The 20,735-nt window shown below is 36.7% G+C and overlaps 1 protein-coding gene across 4 annotated transcripts in view; it reads right to left on the bottom strand.

Annotated features, from left to right (window-relative positions):
• Window positions 1-9,150: 9,150 nt before the first annotated feature.
• The window catches only part of cfap20dc (CFAP20 domain containing), a 45,388-nt gene continuing 33,803 nt past the window's right edge, over window positions 9,151-20,735 (bottom strand). For 2 of the 4 annotated variants that reach the window (XM_044121253.1, XM_044121257.1), the window contains 3 exons: window positions 15,667-15,728; window positions 10,633-10,727; window positions 9,151-9,775 (listed from right to left, as the gene is read on the bottom strand). In XM_044121253.1, coding sequence (XP_043977188.1) covers window positions 9,657-9,775; window positions 10,633-10,727; window positions 15,667-15,728 — 276 coding nt within the window. In that variant the 3' untranslated portion in view covers window positions 9,151-9,656. Of the gene's footprint in view, window positions 9,776-10,632; window positions 10,728-15,666; window positions 15,729-17,824; window positions 17,920-19,918; window positions 20,207-20,735 lie in introns of those variants that run through there. The other 2 variants (XM_044121255.1, XM_044121256.1) reach the window with 2 other exon arrangements.

Below are 20,735 nucleotides of genomic sequence, written 5' to 3'. Positions count from 1 at the left end.
AGAAAAAATTAAAAAGTCCAACATAAAACATGTTTTAAGATCAGAATACAAAACTATTCACTTTTGTATATTTTTGACATAAAACAAAATCTGTCCGTACAGCTGGGAGGAAGACACATAGAGAACATTGTCTACCATAAATCCTGGTGCTGACAACACCTACTCTGATTTAACTCTGATTGCTGGTACGTATCTGTTTACCAAAGCAATAAAATCAATGAGGTTGAGGGGTTATGTGTCCTGAAAATCAAAACGTAGCTCATCTGTGGCCCCAGAGTCCATTTTGTAATTGTTTTCTCATAAAACTATGATAGCAGACATCAGTACAGGAATAGTTAGCAAGAAAGGCAAAAAGGTACTCTGGCCTTGAAAAGTAGTAGTTTCAAAACAACTTGGTGTATTGCCATCTTTATTCACAATTAACATATATTTTTTTTAAATGCATTACTCATACATAATATCCTTAGCTAATTTCACCAGTGTGCTAAGGCCATTTACTTTTCAATTTTCCAATTAGATTAATTTTAGAGCTTGCGGTGTCTCTTTCTGTATGCTCTCAGTTTCAATACGACAATTTGCAAAGCAGGGATGTTGTCACTGTGGTTACATTCATCTTCAATAAACAGCTTCGGTGTGACAGTGCAGTAGGCAAGATGCTGAAGTCTAACCAAAGATAAATAACTCCAATAACACTAAAGATAAATAAAAAAAATTAATTCCCTGGTCAACAGACAAATGTTTTAATTTTGAAAAAATTAAGAATCTGCACAGTGGAGTGTTATTTATCTTTTTTTCACAAAAGCAGGGAAAAGAAACAGCATTGTTGAAAGCAGATGCCTACAACAAAAAATGTGCAAAAGTCAAAAGAATTTTAGTTGATGAGCAGTAAAACATTAAAATACATTTCTGCTGCAACAATTGTAGAAATAAACTCACTAAAAATACAGGCAGTCTGATGTTTTGCCCATCTTCCCTGCCACCTCTGATAATAAATATTTAATTTATGTTCTATTGTTGCACATTTTAGAAGAATACTGACAATGAAAGACAGAGATGGTGCCTTTAGTTTCTTTAAGCCCTAGGTTATGCCTGCAGGAACAACCTTCACCTATCAGAAGGTCCTACAGTAGCCGGAGGTAAAAACAAGGTCAAGGATTAATGCTTATCGACAGCTCGGTGTCACTTCAAAGGCGTCAACTTGAGCTGTATCTGTTCTCTGATAGAAACTGACTAAACTCGTGGGAGTCTACGATGCAACTGGGGATCAATACCTCACATCAAACAAAAGATAAAAGTCTGGGTGGAATTTAAATAAATGATGACTACACAGGGCAGGTGAAACAAGTCTATTGTCTGATCCTCTGTAGATCAATCAGAAGGCGTTGGTAAAAATTAACTGACCCAAGTTAAATCTCAAAGAAAGAAAAAAATACTAGATGGTTCCAGCTTCTAAAATACAGGGGGTTTGTAACATAGTCTTATCTTGTTCTGTATTGAATCTCACATTTTAAGATGAACAGCAGGAAGTTAAAATGGTCGTCTGTAAATAATAGTCAGCTGCAGGCCTTTGTACCGCACAATCCGTCGATAATGAACTCCTGTCCAGTCAGTGTGGCTGCGTCCCAGTTGGAGATTTATTCTAGTAGCTCCTGTCACACAATGAAAAAAAAAAAAAAGGAGGCTGCATGAGATGAGGAAGGCTATGGCTGTGTTGACTTGTGCTGGGGGACAGAGAAGAGTGAAAGCTACAGTCAGAGATGCCACAATGCACTGACCTCGTCTGACTCCTCTCCCACAGTGGAGGGCCCCCCGTTGCCATCTTCCTCTGTCACCGCCGACTCCTGATCCTCCATGTGCCTCAGCAAAGAGTATCTGTATGTCGCCGCACTGGAATGAAGTTATGTGACAGTACAAGCTGATGAGTTTCTCCTGCGTTAATGGTTTAAAATAATCACGCCACGGCTCATTAATCAAGCCTGCTTACTTGACTGGGAAGCAGTATTTTCGGATGATCAATACGGCAGCAGCGGCTGCCGCCGCGCAGACCAGGATCACCAATGCAATAATGCCAGGGTGAAGCCTTAACCCGGCCTAAAAAGACAAATGAATCCAATAAGATGTAACAGTGGGGTAGTTAAAGAGCCCATAAACCTAACAGCTCGGTTCATGATGTGTAGCACAGATAAAAAGGAAATACACGCAGGAGATATGACAGCTGAACAGCCATGGGTTATAAATCATAGCGAAAGCTCCGCAGCAGGGTTGTGAATCTCTGAGTAAGCACAAAAAAAAAAGTGACACTTTCTTGGACCATCACTAATCATACAAATCATCTATTATTCCTTGGTGTGTTTAAAGCAAGGGCTGTGCATGGGATCGCTTTGTAATGTGGACTTTGTGAGTATTAGGGTTTGCAGCAATAATTAGAAAGCACAGCGAGCGTGACCGAAGCACAACAGACCCAGCAGGAACAATTTATCACGTGTGGTGCCGTCAGACACGAGAAACAGTGAAACAAAGACGAGGCTGGATGGAGGTATGACACTTGTAACGCATCACTTAGCATTGTTTTTCCAATTGGTAGTGTGCAGGGTCTTGGAAAAAACATTCACACCTGTAATGAAGAAGTCTTAATTAGTGGGACCAAATCTGGGATGGTAACTTGCACAGATCTTTGAAAGAACCTTTGAACTTTTTAAGCACTGCACTTAGTGATAAATTTGCACACTAGAAGTTTTAACCATTTATTGAATATTTATTGAGTATTTCAATAATTAGCATGTAGCCTCTTGTTCCAGGCCGTGCACAGCTGCTCCTCATTAGGAAGAATGGTTGTCTGTGAGGGGAAAAGAATTGTTACTTGCAGCAAATAATGTGTAGTGTTTAGTAAAACCCAGACAAATGTTTGTCTAAAGTCTAAAGGCAAAAGGAGAAGTGCAAAGAAGTTGCTTAAAAATGCTAGGATGTGATTACTCACTTGTCTTTTCTGTTCCTCTCCAGGGTGTTAAGACAAATGTTTCCCCGGAGGTCTGGAAACCATTTAAAGGTTCTGAGAGAAGCCATGGAATAAGAGAGTGTGGGGAATTTCTGTACGTGGGTTTTGTTGGCGTTTCCATAAGGATGATGAGATGCAAGAATAAAATATGAAATATTTTAAATAAGTAAACGGTGGGATATTCATCAAAGTGTATGCTATGTTTACAGATGGAAAATGCAATTTGGTAAACTGACCCAAAGCATTGCCACGTAATAATGCTGCCACCACCATGTATCACTGTGGAAATGGGGTGTTCAAGGTGACACATAATGTTAGTATTCTTCTACAAAAGCGTTTTGAATGAAGGCAAATGGATGTCAGCTACGATCAATCCACAATTTACTGTATTTTTAATTTCTTTTCCATCATTACGATATCCTCACCAATCTCTGTGAGTTGTGAAGAACAGAACAACATTGCAGTAGCTGATAAATATATTATTGGAAAGCAGAGTTTTTATGATTAGATTTTGAAATGGTACAGCCAATGTTGTAAGATGGTAGTGTGATTTTTAATTAATTGATATTGTACATATTGTCAAGTATAACTCAGTATATTGCTCAGATTTAGCTTTCACCTGAGAAGAGAAGCTCTTTCAATATATCTGCTCTGTCAGACCTGACTTGTGACTAATAATTCACTACAAGCAATAATGGCAAACTAATAGTTAACTAATTTTAACTAATACTAAATTTATATTTACTACACTTCACAACAATGATCTATTATATAAAATGTTAGTAAAACATATTGACATTTGTGGTCGAAAGGTAAAAAAATAAAGTTATTTGTAAAGTACTTGTGTAAGATTAACTCTAGGGTACAATTTAATCTACAGGCATTGTGTTTTTGTTCAGATAGAAAGTTGTAGATACTTTAGAGATTATATTCTTGTCTAAACATACATCCATAAATCTTTACCATTTACCAATAATTCATCTGTATTTGCAGACAACTAATGGGGACAATAAACTGTGAGTATTTACCAGAAAACAAATTAGAAACAAATGAGGAACTTAGTGCTGGTTAAACATTACTTGATGTGTACCCCCTAATTCAATTGTGTTAATGATAGGCTAATGGTAAGCTAATTAAAAATGAAGAAGGACACAAATTAGGAATTAGGCTCGATAATTGCTCAAACCAAAGAGCTTGCATAATGCTTTCGAATGGATCTGGACAAACTAAGTACTATCTTCCAGCACTCTAAGTAATAATATATAACTGCAAAGTCCTGATGCATACTAAGCAGCCCTTCATTACATCACTGATAACTTGGTCTTTAAAGCAAAGTGCTGCGTTAGAAGGAGAAGCTGCTGTACGTCAAACCTTACATCATCATGACTGATCTACTTGTTAGACTGCAACTTGTATTTATAATTTAGACTCAACAAGTAAAATATTCCAATGCATGATTTAGATTTCCCTTTTAGGTCTTGCTAATTTTGTTGTCATAAAAGCGACTGATCAAATCACGATGAAATGATGCTGTTTCAGCTTAGTCAGCGAGGCCATGACAAGTGAAAACATGGATTATTGGGATTTTATGCATTTTTAGCTGTAACAAAGCAGTTGTGTTTTTTCTCTAAAACATACAAGAGCATAAGGAAATGTTGCGCCACTTCAGTTGAAGGGGTCAAAAATAAGGATGCGTATTCTCTGGAGTAATGAATTACTTGGTAAGAGTATTATCAAGAGAAGAAGAAAACACTACTGATGTAGGGGTAATTATTAATGAGTATCATTAATACTTAAATGCTGCTCAACAGTAGAGTTAATGAGGAGGCTTACATAATGGAAGTTTCACATATTCAAGTAGTAATCTTTACTTAATGATTGATTAATTTATTATCTTCTCATTAATTTCAAATTTACCTTTCATGGTAAAGCATAACATAGTATGTATCACCAATTATTTAATTCGTATAAATTGTTGTTTATTTCAGCAACACATTTACCAAACATGCGAAGAAATAGAGCTTTAACAAGCAGCTGCACTTCCTCATTTGAGGCTGCAACTTGTAGTTCCTACATCAGAGTCAGCTAAAGTTGCTGAGAGGATCACAACTCTTTCTGTTTCTGCGCCTAAAAATAAAAATACATTTAATAACAGCTCAGTCAATCAAACAGCGAGAGGACAATGACGATTTGGCATATGATCTAGAATATTCTGTGGAAAGCCTCTTTGAGGTTTATTTCCCCTTCATAGACTGTGGCTTTCCTTTCTAACAAACGACCTATACAGAATTAAATACCAAACACTCTACTAATGAATTTAACGATAAAATATACACATTATTTGCTGTCAGGAGGAGGTCAAGACTTTAAAGGAAGTACCTGTTGCGCTGACATCCTGGAGGACTTCAAAGCTGGGTTTTAAAATTTTGTCATCGCGATATAGTCTAACTTTTTCACCAGAGAAAGAGAACGCCGTTCCAACAGTTCTTTTAAAGTGTAAAACTAGCTAGTAAAAATGTTTTATTTTAAAGTCTACACGTAACGTTTCCGAAGCCAGCCATCGTTGTTCACTTCCTGGTTACTGGTAGAATCTCTCACCTGTTGCCACGCCCCTTAATGACGCACCTTGAAAACGGGTTTTCACGCCAGATAAGTTACTAAGTACAGAGGGCCAGCTAAAAGTTTTACTTTGAGTAAAAGTATCTTTACGTCAATATCATTTTACTCAAATAGAAGTAAAAGCATAAGGGTCCCAAAAAAGTGACTTAAGTAATAATTTAAAAGTATTTGATAAAACAACAGCCATATGTTGCTTGACCATAATATATGATTTAATTTGCTAAAAAGGATTTTATTGAGATAGACAAATTGGCTACTATAAATAAGCTCAAATTCAGATATTTTATAGGATAAAAAAAAATAATGAGCAAAAGTAAATAAAATCCAAACAAAAAAACTTCAAAGAAGCACATTTCCAAATTTAATTTTGCTCACAATAAAAGTCTTTTTAAACCAAAACATAAGTAATTCCTATTAGAACAGAGTATATTTTTTAATAAATGTGTGTCAGTGTTTGCTGAATATTTGGTTGAAACATTTTCAGTGAAATAAATAATGTAGCTGAAAATCTAAGTTTCCTAGTCTTACAGGTGTAGACTTGTCTCATTGACAATATATACTGTATACTTGTCCTCTAAATGCTACAGCAGACTTGGCCAACAGAAAATAACCTGAGATCCAGGATTCTTACATTGCCATATGCTGTGTGGGTGTATCTGTGCATTGTTGGTTAAAACATGATTGTTCACTATCCAGTTAATTGACCAGAAGTTAGTACATTAGCCAAAAATATTTTACAATAAGAGTTAGTGTAAATAATATTCAGGAAGTAGAAGTAATTAAGTACTGTGCAGTAAAACTGCTCTGAGAAGTACCCTTCGAAACAGAAGTAAAATCTAACTGGGCGAATTCAAACTCATTATTGACCTTTGGCACCACTTCAGTCGAGTTTTACAAGTATACCATCATCTATGTATTTTTTAAACAACAGTACAAGAAGTGCCAAATACCAAATATCTAAAAATAAATGTGCAAAATAAACACATGCAATTAATTTTCTGAAATATAAAATCAAAACAGTCCAGTCCTTTAGACAGTTTCAAATTCATTAAGCTACATGCTCAATTAAGTCTTAGGTATGACACAACTGAGTCAAGTTTATTTTGGCAAATAGTAAAAAAGTTTATTATCACAGAAACCCAGCAGATTCCATCAAGTCGTGAATGTATGAGCATGTGGTTGTAATCTGGAACAAAAAGAAACCCGCAGCAGAACCCAGCTCAGTCTGAACACCAATTCATCACAGTCATACAAGCTCACAGAATTATGCAAGTGGTTTTACTTGTAGATGAAAATGCTGCCATTTGTCAATCTTAACATTTACATTACATTTATTATAATGTATTTCCAAATAATATGTACCTGTCTTTTTGCAAGTACCACTATAGGCAGTCACGTACCTCCAGTGGCAGCTGTACCACAGTTTGAGAACCATGAGATATCATTATCATGGCCCCCAAATTTATGCTTGAAACTAAGGAGGCCAAACTCACAGGTACTCCCTGGACATATCCCACTCAGTCATGAATTATGATATAAAACATTGAGATCATGTTTAAAATGTATGACCTGTAGTTAATTTATGACAGCTCCTGATGTAACATTCAATGTCTTTTTAACACCCATGCCGCAGCACAATTTTCACTACCTGTATTTTGAAAGTTATGAGAGCATTAGAAATCAAAATTGCTGAACTCTGTTTCCAAGGTTTTGGTAGAGGTCAGGACTACTAACTTGAAACAATGAATTATTAAACTGAATATTGTAACGTGGATGTTGCACTGAATATATTTCCAGTTGGAAGTTCACCTGCAGTCATTATGGGCATCAAAGTCATTAAACTGGATCTTTTAATAATGGACTATACCAATAATATTAATGCGAATACATCAATGATTTTTAAAAACAGAAATTAGTTTGAATTTATTGTGGGCTTTCATCAATCCACAAAAGATAAATAAAGACAAAATAAAACAAACAAAAAAGTTGCCGGCTCAAATACATACATGATGCTGCACTAATATTTAGATAGATGTCCATCAGAGAAAACAAACTGCTTGTAATCATTAACAAGGTTTTGGAATAGATGTTTGACCATACTTCTTATCAGAGATAGTGGAAATAATTTAAACGGTGTGGTTTCAAGGCCTGCTCCTGTTCTTTTTAAATATAACCTCCGCTTTTTCAATCGGGTTAAGCTTAGTGCTTTTCCCAGAGCACTTTTATCTTTTCTCTACAAAAAATGTTTTATTTTACACATGCCAAAGATCATTGAATCGCTTGTACACCAAGTTGTTTCCCAATTTTAACTCAGTTTCCCTCACATGCAAGCAAACTGTTCATGTTATTTTAACAATGCAAGGAATGCCAAGTTCAAAGCCTATTAATTCCACAGCGAAATGATTTTAACATTAATACTTACTGATAGGGGGGCCGATAGCAAAAGGCCTCCTCAAAAATTAAAGAAGAATTGAAAATTACAGCTCCCCATACAGACAAGTCAAATGCATTCTGGAGGAAAGTTTTATGATCAGACAAAGACAAAGCTTGGCCCACTTGAACAAAATGACAGGAACTGTGTGAGTAAGTTTTTCAAACCCAGAATGACGTACAGTACTAACGGTAATGCATGTCAATTTAGCTGGTGCTTTTCACCAAGTGGATGGAATCCTAAAACAGAGAACTATTAAATTTTTCAATTTAAATCAACAACCCAAAAGGTTAAAATTGTTGTTGGAAAACAATAATGATCCAAAAACAATAAAGCCGGTTTTAACAAAGCAGGTTGATGATTAAGTATGTTTGGAACTACACCCAACTCAACCCTAATGTAAATTAATGAACTTAGCAAAAATGCCCGGTCCATGCCAGGAAACGAACAAATTAAATGAGTGCTTCTATTTCTGATTACAGGGTTCAGACTAGAATATTATTAAATTATGTAGCTAAAATTGCTGGAATAAACCTGAAGGACCTTACAAGACTAGACCAGCTGTAAAAGAAAAATAGATATTAGAGCAACAGGATCACCCTCTCAATAATGACTTCTAGTTGCTTTCATCTGGATGCTGGTATCTTCTTTCTAGGTACAGAGCAAACAGATTAAAAACTCACTTGTTTTTAATCTGTTTAAAAGTTGCTTAAAATAACAATTGTGCACATGCTATCACTTTCTACTCAAGCTTGTTGAATGAACTCCAGCATATGTACAACATAATAGAAAAACATAGTTTTTTTGTTCTTTTCATTTTTGATTCATTTTGTGCAGTAATTTTATCAGCCAGAAAAATGGTGAATCAATACCCCATTGCTTCAGGTGTGACAAGTGTTGTGGGGCGGGGGGAATTGGTGAGACCTGCCAGTCTAATCAGCAGCCCACCAGCTGCTACTCCTAGTTACAGTTAAACACCATGAAAAGAGCCTGGAGTATCTTAAATCCAGTTAAATGCATTAAAATCAATCATCTTTCATTTCATTCTTGTATTCTTGGACAGCTCTGGCTGATTAGAAAGAAAACAAACAAAAAAGACCGGAACCACATTTTTCAAATCAAATTTATTTCAGATACTATGAAAACATCAACGTATTTCGATGTTTTTTGTTTTTTTTTGCATACATTCAGTTAGAAAAACAAAACAAAACATAAATCTTTTCACTATTTAAATGTTCAGACACTGCAACGTTAAAAAGAAGCGCCGGGAAATTCTTTTAGAAGGTTCCCATATTAACTTCCAAGCCAAGACTTATGAAAAGCCTCTCTTTGTCATCAGAAGTCAATGAGCCCTCACTTGCAAAAGGCCATGTGTTTGATTTAGAGAGTTTTCCAATACCTTACAATCTAGCATGACTAACCACACATGGCAAAACAAAGCTGACGTTAGTATCCAGAAACAAAGGAGCTAACACAGGAAGGGGTTTTGGTGAAAAGAGAATTCACTTCCGATCAATAAAGCTCGGCTCAAAAAAAAAAAGAAGTAAAATCTCGAAGCAATTCATCTCCTGTTAATATGATTTATTCATTCTGATGGTAATAGGCTTTGAGTTAAGCTAGTTCATAGTACTTTCCTGACTCAGGATCAAAATAGCAGTTGAGGCAAGGATCATAGAGGAGTTTCAAATATTCATCTCCATTCTCCTCTTCTTTCACCATGCTACCCCCTCCTGTATTAAAGCCAAGAAAATCACAGTGAAAACCTCATATTTAGAACATGCAAAATGAAACAAGAAAGCATTGATTCCAATCACGATTGCACAGATTTATTTAGTTTTTTTTATTTTTATTCTATTTTGTATTTTTAGTAGCACTGCAATGCCAGATGTGAATATAGGCCTATTCTGTCAACATTTAATGGAATACAGCTTGTATGGTGACCTTCAGACCCAGGTGGATTTAAAAGTTTTCTGCCGCTGCCATTTTTTCCCTAATCAATCAAGCCCTAAGACACCCAGACGCAGAACCAAATTATGAAGCCGTAAAGAGATTCCCTGTAATCCCCCACTACCTTAAAGTGCAGAAACTGAGCTGTTAAACTGACAGGCAGTTAAATGCTAAAAAGGTTATGGAATGCATCGAGATGAGCATTTTATCTTATTCGAACGTGGGCAACAATAATGAAAACTAATTATGTGACACGTTGTGAGAGTTTTAAAAGTGATGTAGTAAACTGGAAAGGTTTCATCAGTTAACCTTGCGGATGTGTCTGGGGGGGCACAGGCCTGTAATGAGCCTGTCTCTTCTGACCTATGGTGTTATGTGAAGGACAGAGAGCTCAGCTCATGACTTTTTTTTTTTTCTTAGGCCTAATTAGATACACTTTCAGTTGCTGTCCCATCTTCTGGCTCGCATCCTTGGAGGAAATTTAACATCTCTGAAAGCTCTTTCAGCAGCGACTGTTTCCATTAGCTGAATGCGTTCGTGTAACTAGTCTTAAAGCAACAGACTGTTTGCCATCTTCCCTACTCCCAAGGACATAAAAGGCAGAACGGGGGTAAAAGGACTAAAATGAAGGTTACCATACCTCTGAGTAGACTTTCCCAATTGTTCTCTGTGTTGCCTGACCTTCTCTGCTGGCTGGGAGGCATAATAGGAGGGCTGAGCACGTCCATCCACTCTCTGGGGAAAAGACCATAAAGCCAGACAGTCATGACAACACATACCATTACACTCACCATCTTACCCTATGACATTTTAACAATGGAGTCCCATCATCATGCACTCTCAGAAGCCCATCTTAGATTCCATTGTCCTTGAGCCACTTCTCCCGCAGCCTCGCAGATTTACCTGAAGGATCACTTATTAAATTCTGACTCCAGCTGCGACTTCCAAGTATCATCACATTGTGACTACGAGTCAGGGTCCTAACCTCGCCTGTTTCTGTGGGAGCATGACTTCATTTCTCCCCAAATGAGTGCATCCTCCCCATCCGTGATGTACGCAGGGTACAACTATAGATCTTTCACTTACTAGTAAATGAAAACACTGCTCCTTTAGCACGGCGTGAATGATTGCAGCCAGGGAGGAAATATTGCAAGATGAGTTATTACTCAGAAGAGATGCAAGATTCATTTGTTAAACAGCATCCATAATCATTTTTGGGCTATACATCAGTTGTGCAATCAACCATTAACATCTTGCGCCTCTGGATAAGAGGAAACCAGAGCATATTTAATGTGGAATTACAGTATAATCTTCTGCACAATATTCGCCTGGCAGCAGGAGATTCAAGCGTTTGCCTCTGGTTGGTCTGCCTTCTCATCCAGAAGTGCAATGTTTGCTGCTGTCGCTCTTCCTGAAAACAGTTCATCCACTTAGGAGGCAAATTTTTCATGGGTTGTTTACTGCTAGATTTTACAGCACACTGCCAGCAACATGACATGTTTAAGACTGCTGTCAATTTAAAAACAACAAAAAGCAAAACTATTTTGCATAAATCCAAAGCAATTTTTTTTTTAAATCAACAAAAAATTAACAAAGCAGATTTATTATTACATAATTTTGCCTGATTAATGGCACCATAATTATGCTAGTTTATTTGGTAATTATCTCAGATTCAGTTGAATCCTTTTACAAGTCTTCTATGAGCATTAGCATTTTGTCCCTTTCTTTTTCCATTTTGTGCATGGAAATAAACCATTTTGTATCTATGTAATTAAACTACAGTTTAGTAGTTTATTATTCATTGTAGTAAAGCATTTTCAGAAATAGCCATTAAAAAGTCTCACATGTAATTATATTCATTCTTTCACTCATGCCAAAGTGCAGGTATTGTCCTGATCCTCCATGCAAGACTTAAGACAGATGGCAGTCATAATAACCATAATCAAGAAATAAAAATAATTTAATTCAATTTACGGCTTGTAAACCTTGCAGAAACACTCTATTCCTATTCATTTCAGTTCTGTTTCTCATTTGGGTCAGTATTATAAGCCCTAATAAATCATAACCTCAGATAAAGCCATAACACAAAGTGACTTCCTGTTGGTAGAAATCATTTATTGGTCACATAATGTAGATTTCCTGATAGAAGTCTATGTCTGGATTCTAGAAGACAAAAGCAGGCACAAAGCAAGCAAATGCTCATGCATGATCGGGGCAAAATGTCCTGCAGTGGAGAACATCATATACAGTATATCCCCAGTAAGATTTGGTACAAAGTTGCAAAACTGCAAAGGAACACAAAAGTGAAGAGGCAACATCACCTGCACCAAAGTAAGTATTCTGTTGAATTTATATAGTTTTATATCTTTATAGATATGGCCTCTCCATGTATATGAAAATGAATTATTTTATTTTTTGTTCTAATACCTTATAAGCAATAACATAAGTGAGCTGTTCTAAGGAGTTGATTTTTCTGTATAACTGAAGCATTTACCTCTTTCCAAAAACCACTTTGACTGTTTGATGGGCAGGAACATTGTATAAAAGTTAATGGAAGCAATTTTCAAGGACAAGGGTCCCTGCAACCAAAGTGCAAATTGGACCTCAAAATGTTAAGTGGGACTTGGCAAGAGTGATTAAATTCTTGGAATTTTAATTTATTACACTCCAAATAGAGGCGTGGGATAAAGAGAATAATTCCTCTTCATTTAACGTGTGCAGGTACGCTGCCTCTGCAAAGTTATTCCATGTATTGGAAATATGCTTTCCAAATAGCTACCAGAAGAAAAAAAAAGAGAGACTGTTTGCTTTACACCTTTGCAACTCCACTAAAAGTTCAAACTTGTATTTGTTTAAATATCTTGCTATTCTAATTTACATTTAAGTATTCCTCTAATATCCTTATTTGCATTTTCTCATTTGTGCGCCTGCCAACATGAGAGACAATAACCAAACGCATGTCATCATGTTAAATTTTAAAATAAACTGCCAAAGAAAATACATCACATGTTACAAAAAAAAAAAGAAGCCCAGGAAACATAAAGCTCAGAGACTGGAGCATTTTTGTTGTCAAGGAAGCTGTAGCTCTTAGCAGAGAGAAAGAATAGCAGTGGTGCCAGGATGCTCTAAAAACATTATAATAGTATTCACTCTAAGTGTGTATGAGGATGCAAAGCCTTGAAGAAAACAAAGAAAACAAGCAGAAATCCTGCGCAGCTGCTATTTAATATGTAAATCATGACTTGCCTCTAAGTCTAATTTCAGCATTACAGCTGTAGATGCTGTAGAGCTGCGTGTTTGAGCTCCCAGTCAATACTAATATCCATTTCAGTGGACATTCAATCAAATAACATCCCTTCACTGAGCAGTCATACACTTTGTTGGTTAAATACAACAAAAAGGAAAACATCTATCTTGTTTGTTCCTGCAGCTAAGAAGATATTTTACATCTGTTCTTACAAATACCACAAAGACTATTTAAACACATGGGAGACAACATGCGTTCTCGCCGGGGTACCTTGCTTTTCATCAATAAATCAGAAGCGTTTGGGTGGGTGGTTGGAGGGAGTTGCATATTTTCAGGAGCGGATCTGTGATGCAACCCCTTTGTCTTCCTTTGTAACACATCACATGGTTGTGTACACCCATAAAGAGACGGACAAGCACAGAGACGCGGCTGTGCTTTAGCGGGTGCTGGCGCGATATAATGTCTGCAGAAGCCTCCAAGGACAACTGGATCCATTCATACACTGCCACAGCAGGGCGCTCGGATGGATAAATAGTGCACAATACAGCCCAGATAAAGGCTGGGATTCAGTCTCACTGAGACCGAGCGGTATACTGTGACATATTTGCAATGCTAGATTATTTATCATTCTTTGTTTTTATTGGTTTTTTAATGAAAGCAACAGATGTATTAGAGGAGGTTTTGAACCTATTTTAAAATAACTCAATTCGCTAAGCTTGCTTCTCTCTCTGAGGACCAAAACACATTTGACAGACAGTAAGCATAAAGAGATAGCACAGCCCTGTTGGAATGCTTATTTTCTGTGATGTAAAACAGTGGTCCCCAACCCCGGGGCCGCGGACCGGTACCTGTTGGTGGACCAATTGGTACCGGCCGCTCAAGAAATAATTAAATATTTCCGCTTTATGCAATTATTTTGCATCTTTAGTTTTCCAACAAAAGCCTGTTGATTTTGCAGCAACATTGAGTTGTAATTGGAACTGCTTATAATTCCCTCCACCTTGATTTATATTCCCAGTTTGAGCTGAAGAAACAAAAAGCAGATGCTCCCCTCACCATGCTTCACATTGAGAATTAGTTATTTTTATGATCTTCGGTATTATTTTTGCACCAAAAATGTGTCTTCCACAAATAATTATGTTGTGTTGTTTGTAGGCCACAATAATGTTGAAAGCAATTCTAAACGATTCACATTGTTCTCCGTTTTTTTAATCTACTCTGCATTAGAGTTATACAATCAAATTTTTCTCACCATTTTGTGAAAAATTACAAAATGGCACATAAATGATAGGTGCGAAACATTTCAGACCGTGATTCCCACCAGTAAGATTTTTGTTATGCAGCAGAATGTAGTTCAGCTTTAAACTTAAATGAAGACTGGAATTAAATTCCTCCTCCTCTAGTAGTAAGAGGTTACTACTTAAATTTTTATTCTTTTTGAATTTCACTTTAATCCGCAGGCAAGTAAAACGATGTGGGCCATGTCCAATTGTTGTTCTGCATTAAAGACAACTGAATCTTCTGTACCACAGAAAAGGAAAAGACTTGCTATTTTAATATTCAAAAGCCCAAATCAAATGTGTACCTCAAATTTCCCAGCAAAATTAAACTTCTTATCAAATAGTTTCCAGATATCAAGCCTGTCAAGCATAACAATCTGTAAACGAAAAAAAAAAAAAAAGAGAGAAAAAAATGCCATTGTGAAAATGACAACAGCAGTTCCGGGAGAAGAAAAGCACAGTACCTGACATACTCCAAGTTTATTTGGAGTCTTCTGAGAGCAAGATAAGCCCCAGCCTACACATCCATCTGACAGTTGACATTTAGAGTAAATATTGCAGTCACTGGTAACCATCTGATTATGATTTTCCAACTTTCTTTTTTTTTATGCCTAACTCTGGGCTTCAAGGCTGTTTGTTTCTAAGGCAATGCATGATGTACATCAGTGGTGCTTACAATTTTAAAAACTATTGTCTTCTCTTCACCAAGGCTGTTAATAATCCAATACGCAAAGAGGTTAGACAGCATGTCAGTTCTGTTTAATGGGAGCTAGTCTTTTCACAGTAAGACATTGGAGTGCAACGCATTTGAGTGTGCAAAAATAAAAAAATAAAAAAAATAAAAAATCTATGTCCTCATCTATCCCGAGACATTTGTAGTTTATATTGTATTTTTTAAAGCTTTTTTGGCTCTAGTGGCCTTTATTTGATAATTAATTGACAGGAAAGTGGGTAATGAGAGAAGGGGAAGATATGCGACAAGGGTCGCCAGGCTGGGAATCGAACCTGCGACAGCCACATTGAGGACTAAGGCTTCCATATGTGGATTGTGCTTAGCCCCTGCTCCACCACAGCAGACCCCATTTCTATTGTACTTTAAATAAAAAATAAATAAAATACACGTCTATAGCGAGACGCATGCTTTTACCTTGGGTTTGATTGAAGCAGGGGGTTCATTTCCTTCTGATAATGATGTCCCTGATTCACTGCCTAGATGAAAAAAAAAATGTCAGAAGCTGCTTTAAAATGTCACAGATGCACAAGTTCAGCACATTTCCAGAAATTCTTGTTATCATTTTGTCATGTCCATGACATGTCAGTGTGAAGAACAGTACTAAGTATGTGATTTAGAGACAAAAACATATCTGCATCAAGAGAGAAATATCTTTTTTTGTCCTGAATGAGTAATGAAGGTCACTGTTTGTCAAACATCGATGCTTCTAAACAGAAAGTGGCAGTTTTTCACAGATAATTGTCGCAGGGCATTTAGCCTCTCTTCTGCACAGAGAGAATTTCACAAAATCAGATGTTTGTAGCAGTTGTATATTAGAAAGGATTGAACTTAGAAATCGGGTAGGAAGTGGACATAGTATTCCAGTAAAATACTGAGGTGTGAAAGATTTTGCCGAACTTTATTGCTGTTGTGTTATACTCATACTTTTCAGCTGATCTACGTCAGTGTGAATGAGATACACTTTGCAACACAATAACTTTGCCCCATTTTACCTTAAAAAAATTACTGGATGCTGCTGTGAATGCTTTGGGTCACTGCCTATCTGTTCAATGAAACAATGTCATCCGATTTGCTGCATTTGGGTCTATCGGAGCAGAGAGTACATCTTCTTTTCCTACATAATACCTTTGAATGCTTTGGCCCACTGCATCATCAGCAGACACTTGTGACCCGGTGACAACAGAAGCCATGTGTGTCCTTGCTATCTTACTTTCTCCACATGTTTCGAAGATGATATATGGTTCAAATCATAAGCCATTTTAACATTCCCTTTTCCTATTTTGCATTCAGCATACTGGTTAATGTCGATCTTTTGCCCTTTAAAGAATGTTGTTCTTGAGTAATGGTGAATGAATGATTTCCACCTCAGGGTAAACTCTCAATATTTGCACTAATGAAGTTTCATGACAGATGTGGATAACGATCCACCATTCTACTCTAGAGCATTCTTCTCTTAACTGCATTTTCTGAGGCGCTTTTTCTTTAATATTGAAAGCTTTGCCACCACAGCTGTCTCCTATGGACCTCTAGGTCCTTTAATGTTGTTAAACTCAAAGTGCACTTTTTTCTATCACAGAATGTACCAGGCTGTACTGTTTTATTATTATTTTTTCATTCTCAGCGTTCCTGCTGTCTCTCTGATAGATTTTGATTTATTTCTGCAACCTAAGGATGGATGGTTAAACTCGCACTGAGAGCTTGTTTGACTACATATTGTGTGTCTGCAGCAACTGTTTCCAAATGCAAATGCATCAATTTCATAGCTATTCTCCCCTAAGTGATGAACAAATAAACAAATTTTGTGTGCGATCTAGAAAAACTATCACAGTTGAAAGTACCTGTTTTTTTTTTTTTCTGTAGTTCTTTTAAAACATGTTTTCTTTTTTCTAATTATACTGTATTGTGTTTATAATGGTAACTGTTAAGAAAGAAAACTATTAAAATGTTTCTTTTAGTAAATCATAAATGTAAATAGGATAAATGTTAAGATTTTTGAAATGCTTTTGTATTATATATGTTATATTAAACAGTTAATTATTTTCCCCTGCCCCTGTTGAATAAAATAATAAACTTAAGTATATCAAGGATTCTTTCTATTACAGAGCTATAGTCACCAGCCGTTTTATTAGGTACACCTTGCTACAACTAAGTTGGACCCCATTTTTCCCTTCAGAACTGTTTTAATACTCCTTTTCTTCACAGATCCAGGTAAGTGTTAGAAACATTCCTAAGAGATTTTGGTCCATATTAACATGACAGCATGAGCATCTCACCGTTGCTGCCGATTGGTCGGCTGCACATCCATGATGCAAATCTCTCACTCCACCAGATTCCTAAGGTTCTCTGTTAGATGAGATCAAGCAACTGTGGAGGCCACTGGAGTACAGTGAACGTATTGTCACAGTCAAGAAACCAGTTTGAGATTACTTGAGCTTTGTGACATTACCCTGCTGGAAAAAGCCATCAGAAGATGGGTATACTCTGGTGAAAAAAGGATGGTCAACCAGCAGTACTCAGAAAGCTGTGTGAATTAAAGCCTAGGTTTTGTGTTCTTAGCTGACAGGAGTGGTACCTGTGTGGCCTTCTGCTGCTGTAGGCCATCTGCTTCAAGTTTTGATGCACTGACACTGCTGCTCTCTGGTTGTTTCCTCTTATTTGGACCATTCTCTGTAAATCCGAGAAAAGGCTGCACGTGAAAATCCCAGTACATCAGCAGCATCGGCCATGCTGCCATCCAGCTACACTTAAATTCCCTTTCGTTACAATTCTGATACTCGGGTTGAACTTCAGCGAGAAGTCTTTAGCACCTCTAGATAGCTAACTGAATTGAGTTTCTGTCATTGGATTTTCCATATACACTATTTGTGTAAAAAAAAAAAAAAACAATCGAGCATGTGTACCTAATAAAGTGGCTGGTGAGTGTATACTTCTCTATAACCTATTATAAAAGTATTGTTTAGAATCACAGCTTTGAAATGAGGCAGCTTCAGCATGTTTGGGTAAAAAAAAAAAAAAAAAAAAGATCAAATGTGTCAGAGTTAAAATGTCTACAAACCCACTTCTAAAGCGTTCCCCATATAAAACTATAGAATCCAGAAGGCAGTGCACACTTGCTTTAAAGTCATAAACCAGCCCATCTGGTCCCTGACCTTTCTGCATGACAAGCATACACTCTGGAAATCGCATTTCCTCTGACAGGGCCCCACCCATGTTTTACATGGGGTCTTCAAAAGGCTGCCTTGTGGCAGGTGCATGTGCAGCCCTGCAGCGAGGGCAAACCAGAGCAAGACAGCTTTGAATTCATCTGCTGAGATGTACTTTGATTTATTCTCTGCTTTACAGCCTATCTTGCATCCTTGAGAAATGCATATAGAACCATATGATCTGTATTTCCTGTCGCATTTGTGGAGAACCATGACCAAATTTAATGCACTCTTGTCTGAGAATTAAACTATGCCAGTGTGGCTTCTATTATCAGTAGAGTAATTTCTGTATTTCTGGAACATGTCCCTCAGGTAGGCATTATATTCAGTGTGAGAAGTGTCTTGTGGAGACACGGTTCAGAATATCAACTCACGTCTCTAACACAAACTGTACCACTGGAACTACTCATCACAAAGGCACACAAGAAAATGAAGAAGACCTAGAGGGAATTCTTACAAAAGCCTATAGTTCTTTGGTTCCACATTTCTATGTAATTTATGTATGCATCATGCTGCCTGGTCAGATTGGGGCAAAAACTTATTTTTGTGTTGTAGAAGTACATTTCATGGTTCTACATGAAGATGCACTGCCAAAACACAAAATCTTATCAATTGTTATTGTCTTAGTTTTTAGTGTGCAAATATCTTAGTGCACTTGAAATAAGACTAAACTAATGTACAAATAACTTTTCAGTACGACGCCTGAGCTTGTCTTAAGTAAATAAATCTTGAGTGTAGATAAAAACTATTAAATCCAATGGCAGATTTGTTTTTTCACTTTTGAGAATAATGTCTTGTTTTCTGTTTTTAACTTCTTTTAAGGCCATTGTTGAAGTGTAACAGGCTAGCAAGTCAAAAAAGCTAGAAATTTCATGAAAAGAGAAGAAAAACAGAAGCACACAAGAGATCTAAGAACCAGAACAAACAGGTGGGCTGTGAAAGGTCAACACAACAAGATCAAGGCATCCATAAAATAGAAAAGAAACAATAATTTGATGTATAATTCAAAACTAAAACAACTGCAAAAAAGACAGAGACAAACAGATCTTGCAGAGGCTAAATACCATATTATAGTCTCAGGAGTGTTTTTGAGTGTAAGGGCTATTTTATTAAAAGACTTTGATGAAGAAGCAGGCACACTGGAGCTTTTTTTTTTTTTTTGCTTGATTTAATTTGGTCTGTCTGAGTTGTTCCACTGCCTGTCTTTATGTAATCATGTAGTAGAAACTAAAATTGCACCCTGTGGAATTCCACAGGTAAAATGGACTGAAGATGACATGTTACCTGGAGAGGACTAGGAAAGAAAAACATCCAGAAACTGAAGTTAGAACCATTTCAGTATTCCACTGTAACATAAAAACAGCCCCACATCTCATCATGTAAACTTAGATAAACTGGAATCTCAAACAAAGCACTTGCACTGAACAGAACACAAAAGTGCATCTGCTGTTCTGCGACGAACATCATTTATTTTGAACAAACACTATTTTCCATTTGCCTGACAGCAAAATGTGGTTTGAAAGTTTGATTCAGCAGCTGTAGCTGAGGCACTGATGGCATGCCTGACACACAAGTTGCAGCTGAGTTTCTCAGAAAAAAAACATACAAGACGACTGGCTTTTACAGCTGACATCTCAATTGCTTGCATTGTCTCTCTGTGTTATCATCAGTGATCATGTAGCTGTAGTTTATTATCGCTCCACCTCCCTCCACTTTTGTACATTAGGATCTTGCATGCGAGTAATGCGACCCTGCAAAAACAGAGAAAACCTTAAGAGCTGTGTTTGTCTCTGGTAAAATTAGGACATTTTGGAAGGACAAAAAAAATTAATTGATTAAAACATTCAGCAATAAGACTTTTAATAAAAGCATGCATTGTAAACCCATAGGCAAACATGTTTAAATAAACTGCAGCACAAAATTACTGTCTACCTCAAGAGCATTTCTTTTAATCAAGGCTGCTTTCAGGAATTGAAAGATGGTCCAACTTCTGTCTCATGGCTGTTCTCTTTCATTTTCTATATATGCAGCTCCAAGTGTTTACTTCCCCTGCTTACTGCCCAAACAAATTTACTGGCGAATATTTGTTCCTAAATGAAACAAATGCGTATTGTGCAGCTCTAATTGAAATCGTGCTCAGCCATGGCTTTCAAATGTAATTATATTACAAATTCAGTGTAAATAAAACTTTATTCGATGTAAAGGAAAATGTAATACAGATGTATAAATTAATATGGAAGGCTATTTTCTAACTCACTTGTCAATCAGCTGTTTTTCATG

Source organism: Gambusia affinis, linkage group LG07, assembly GCF_019740435.1.
Source record: "Gambusia affinis linkage group LG07, SWU_Gaff_1.0, whole genome shotgun sequence".
In the NCBI taxonomy this organism is placed as follows: domain Eukaryota; kingdom Metazoa; phylum Chordata; class Actinopteri; order Cyprinodontiformes; family Poeciliidae; genus Gambusia; species Gambusia affinis.
The sequence above is the reverse complement of the archived record's forward strand: the minus strand, read 5'-3'. Positions and strand labels throughout refer to the sequence as shown.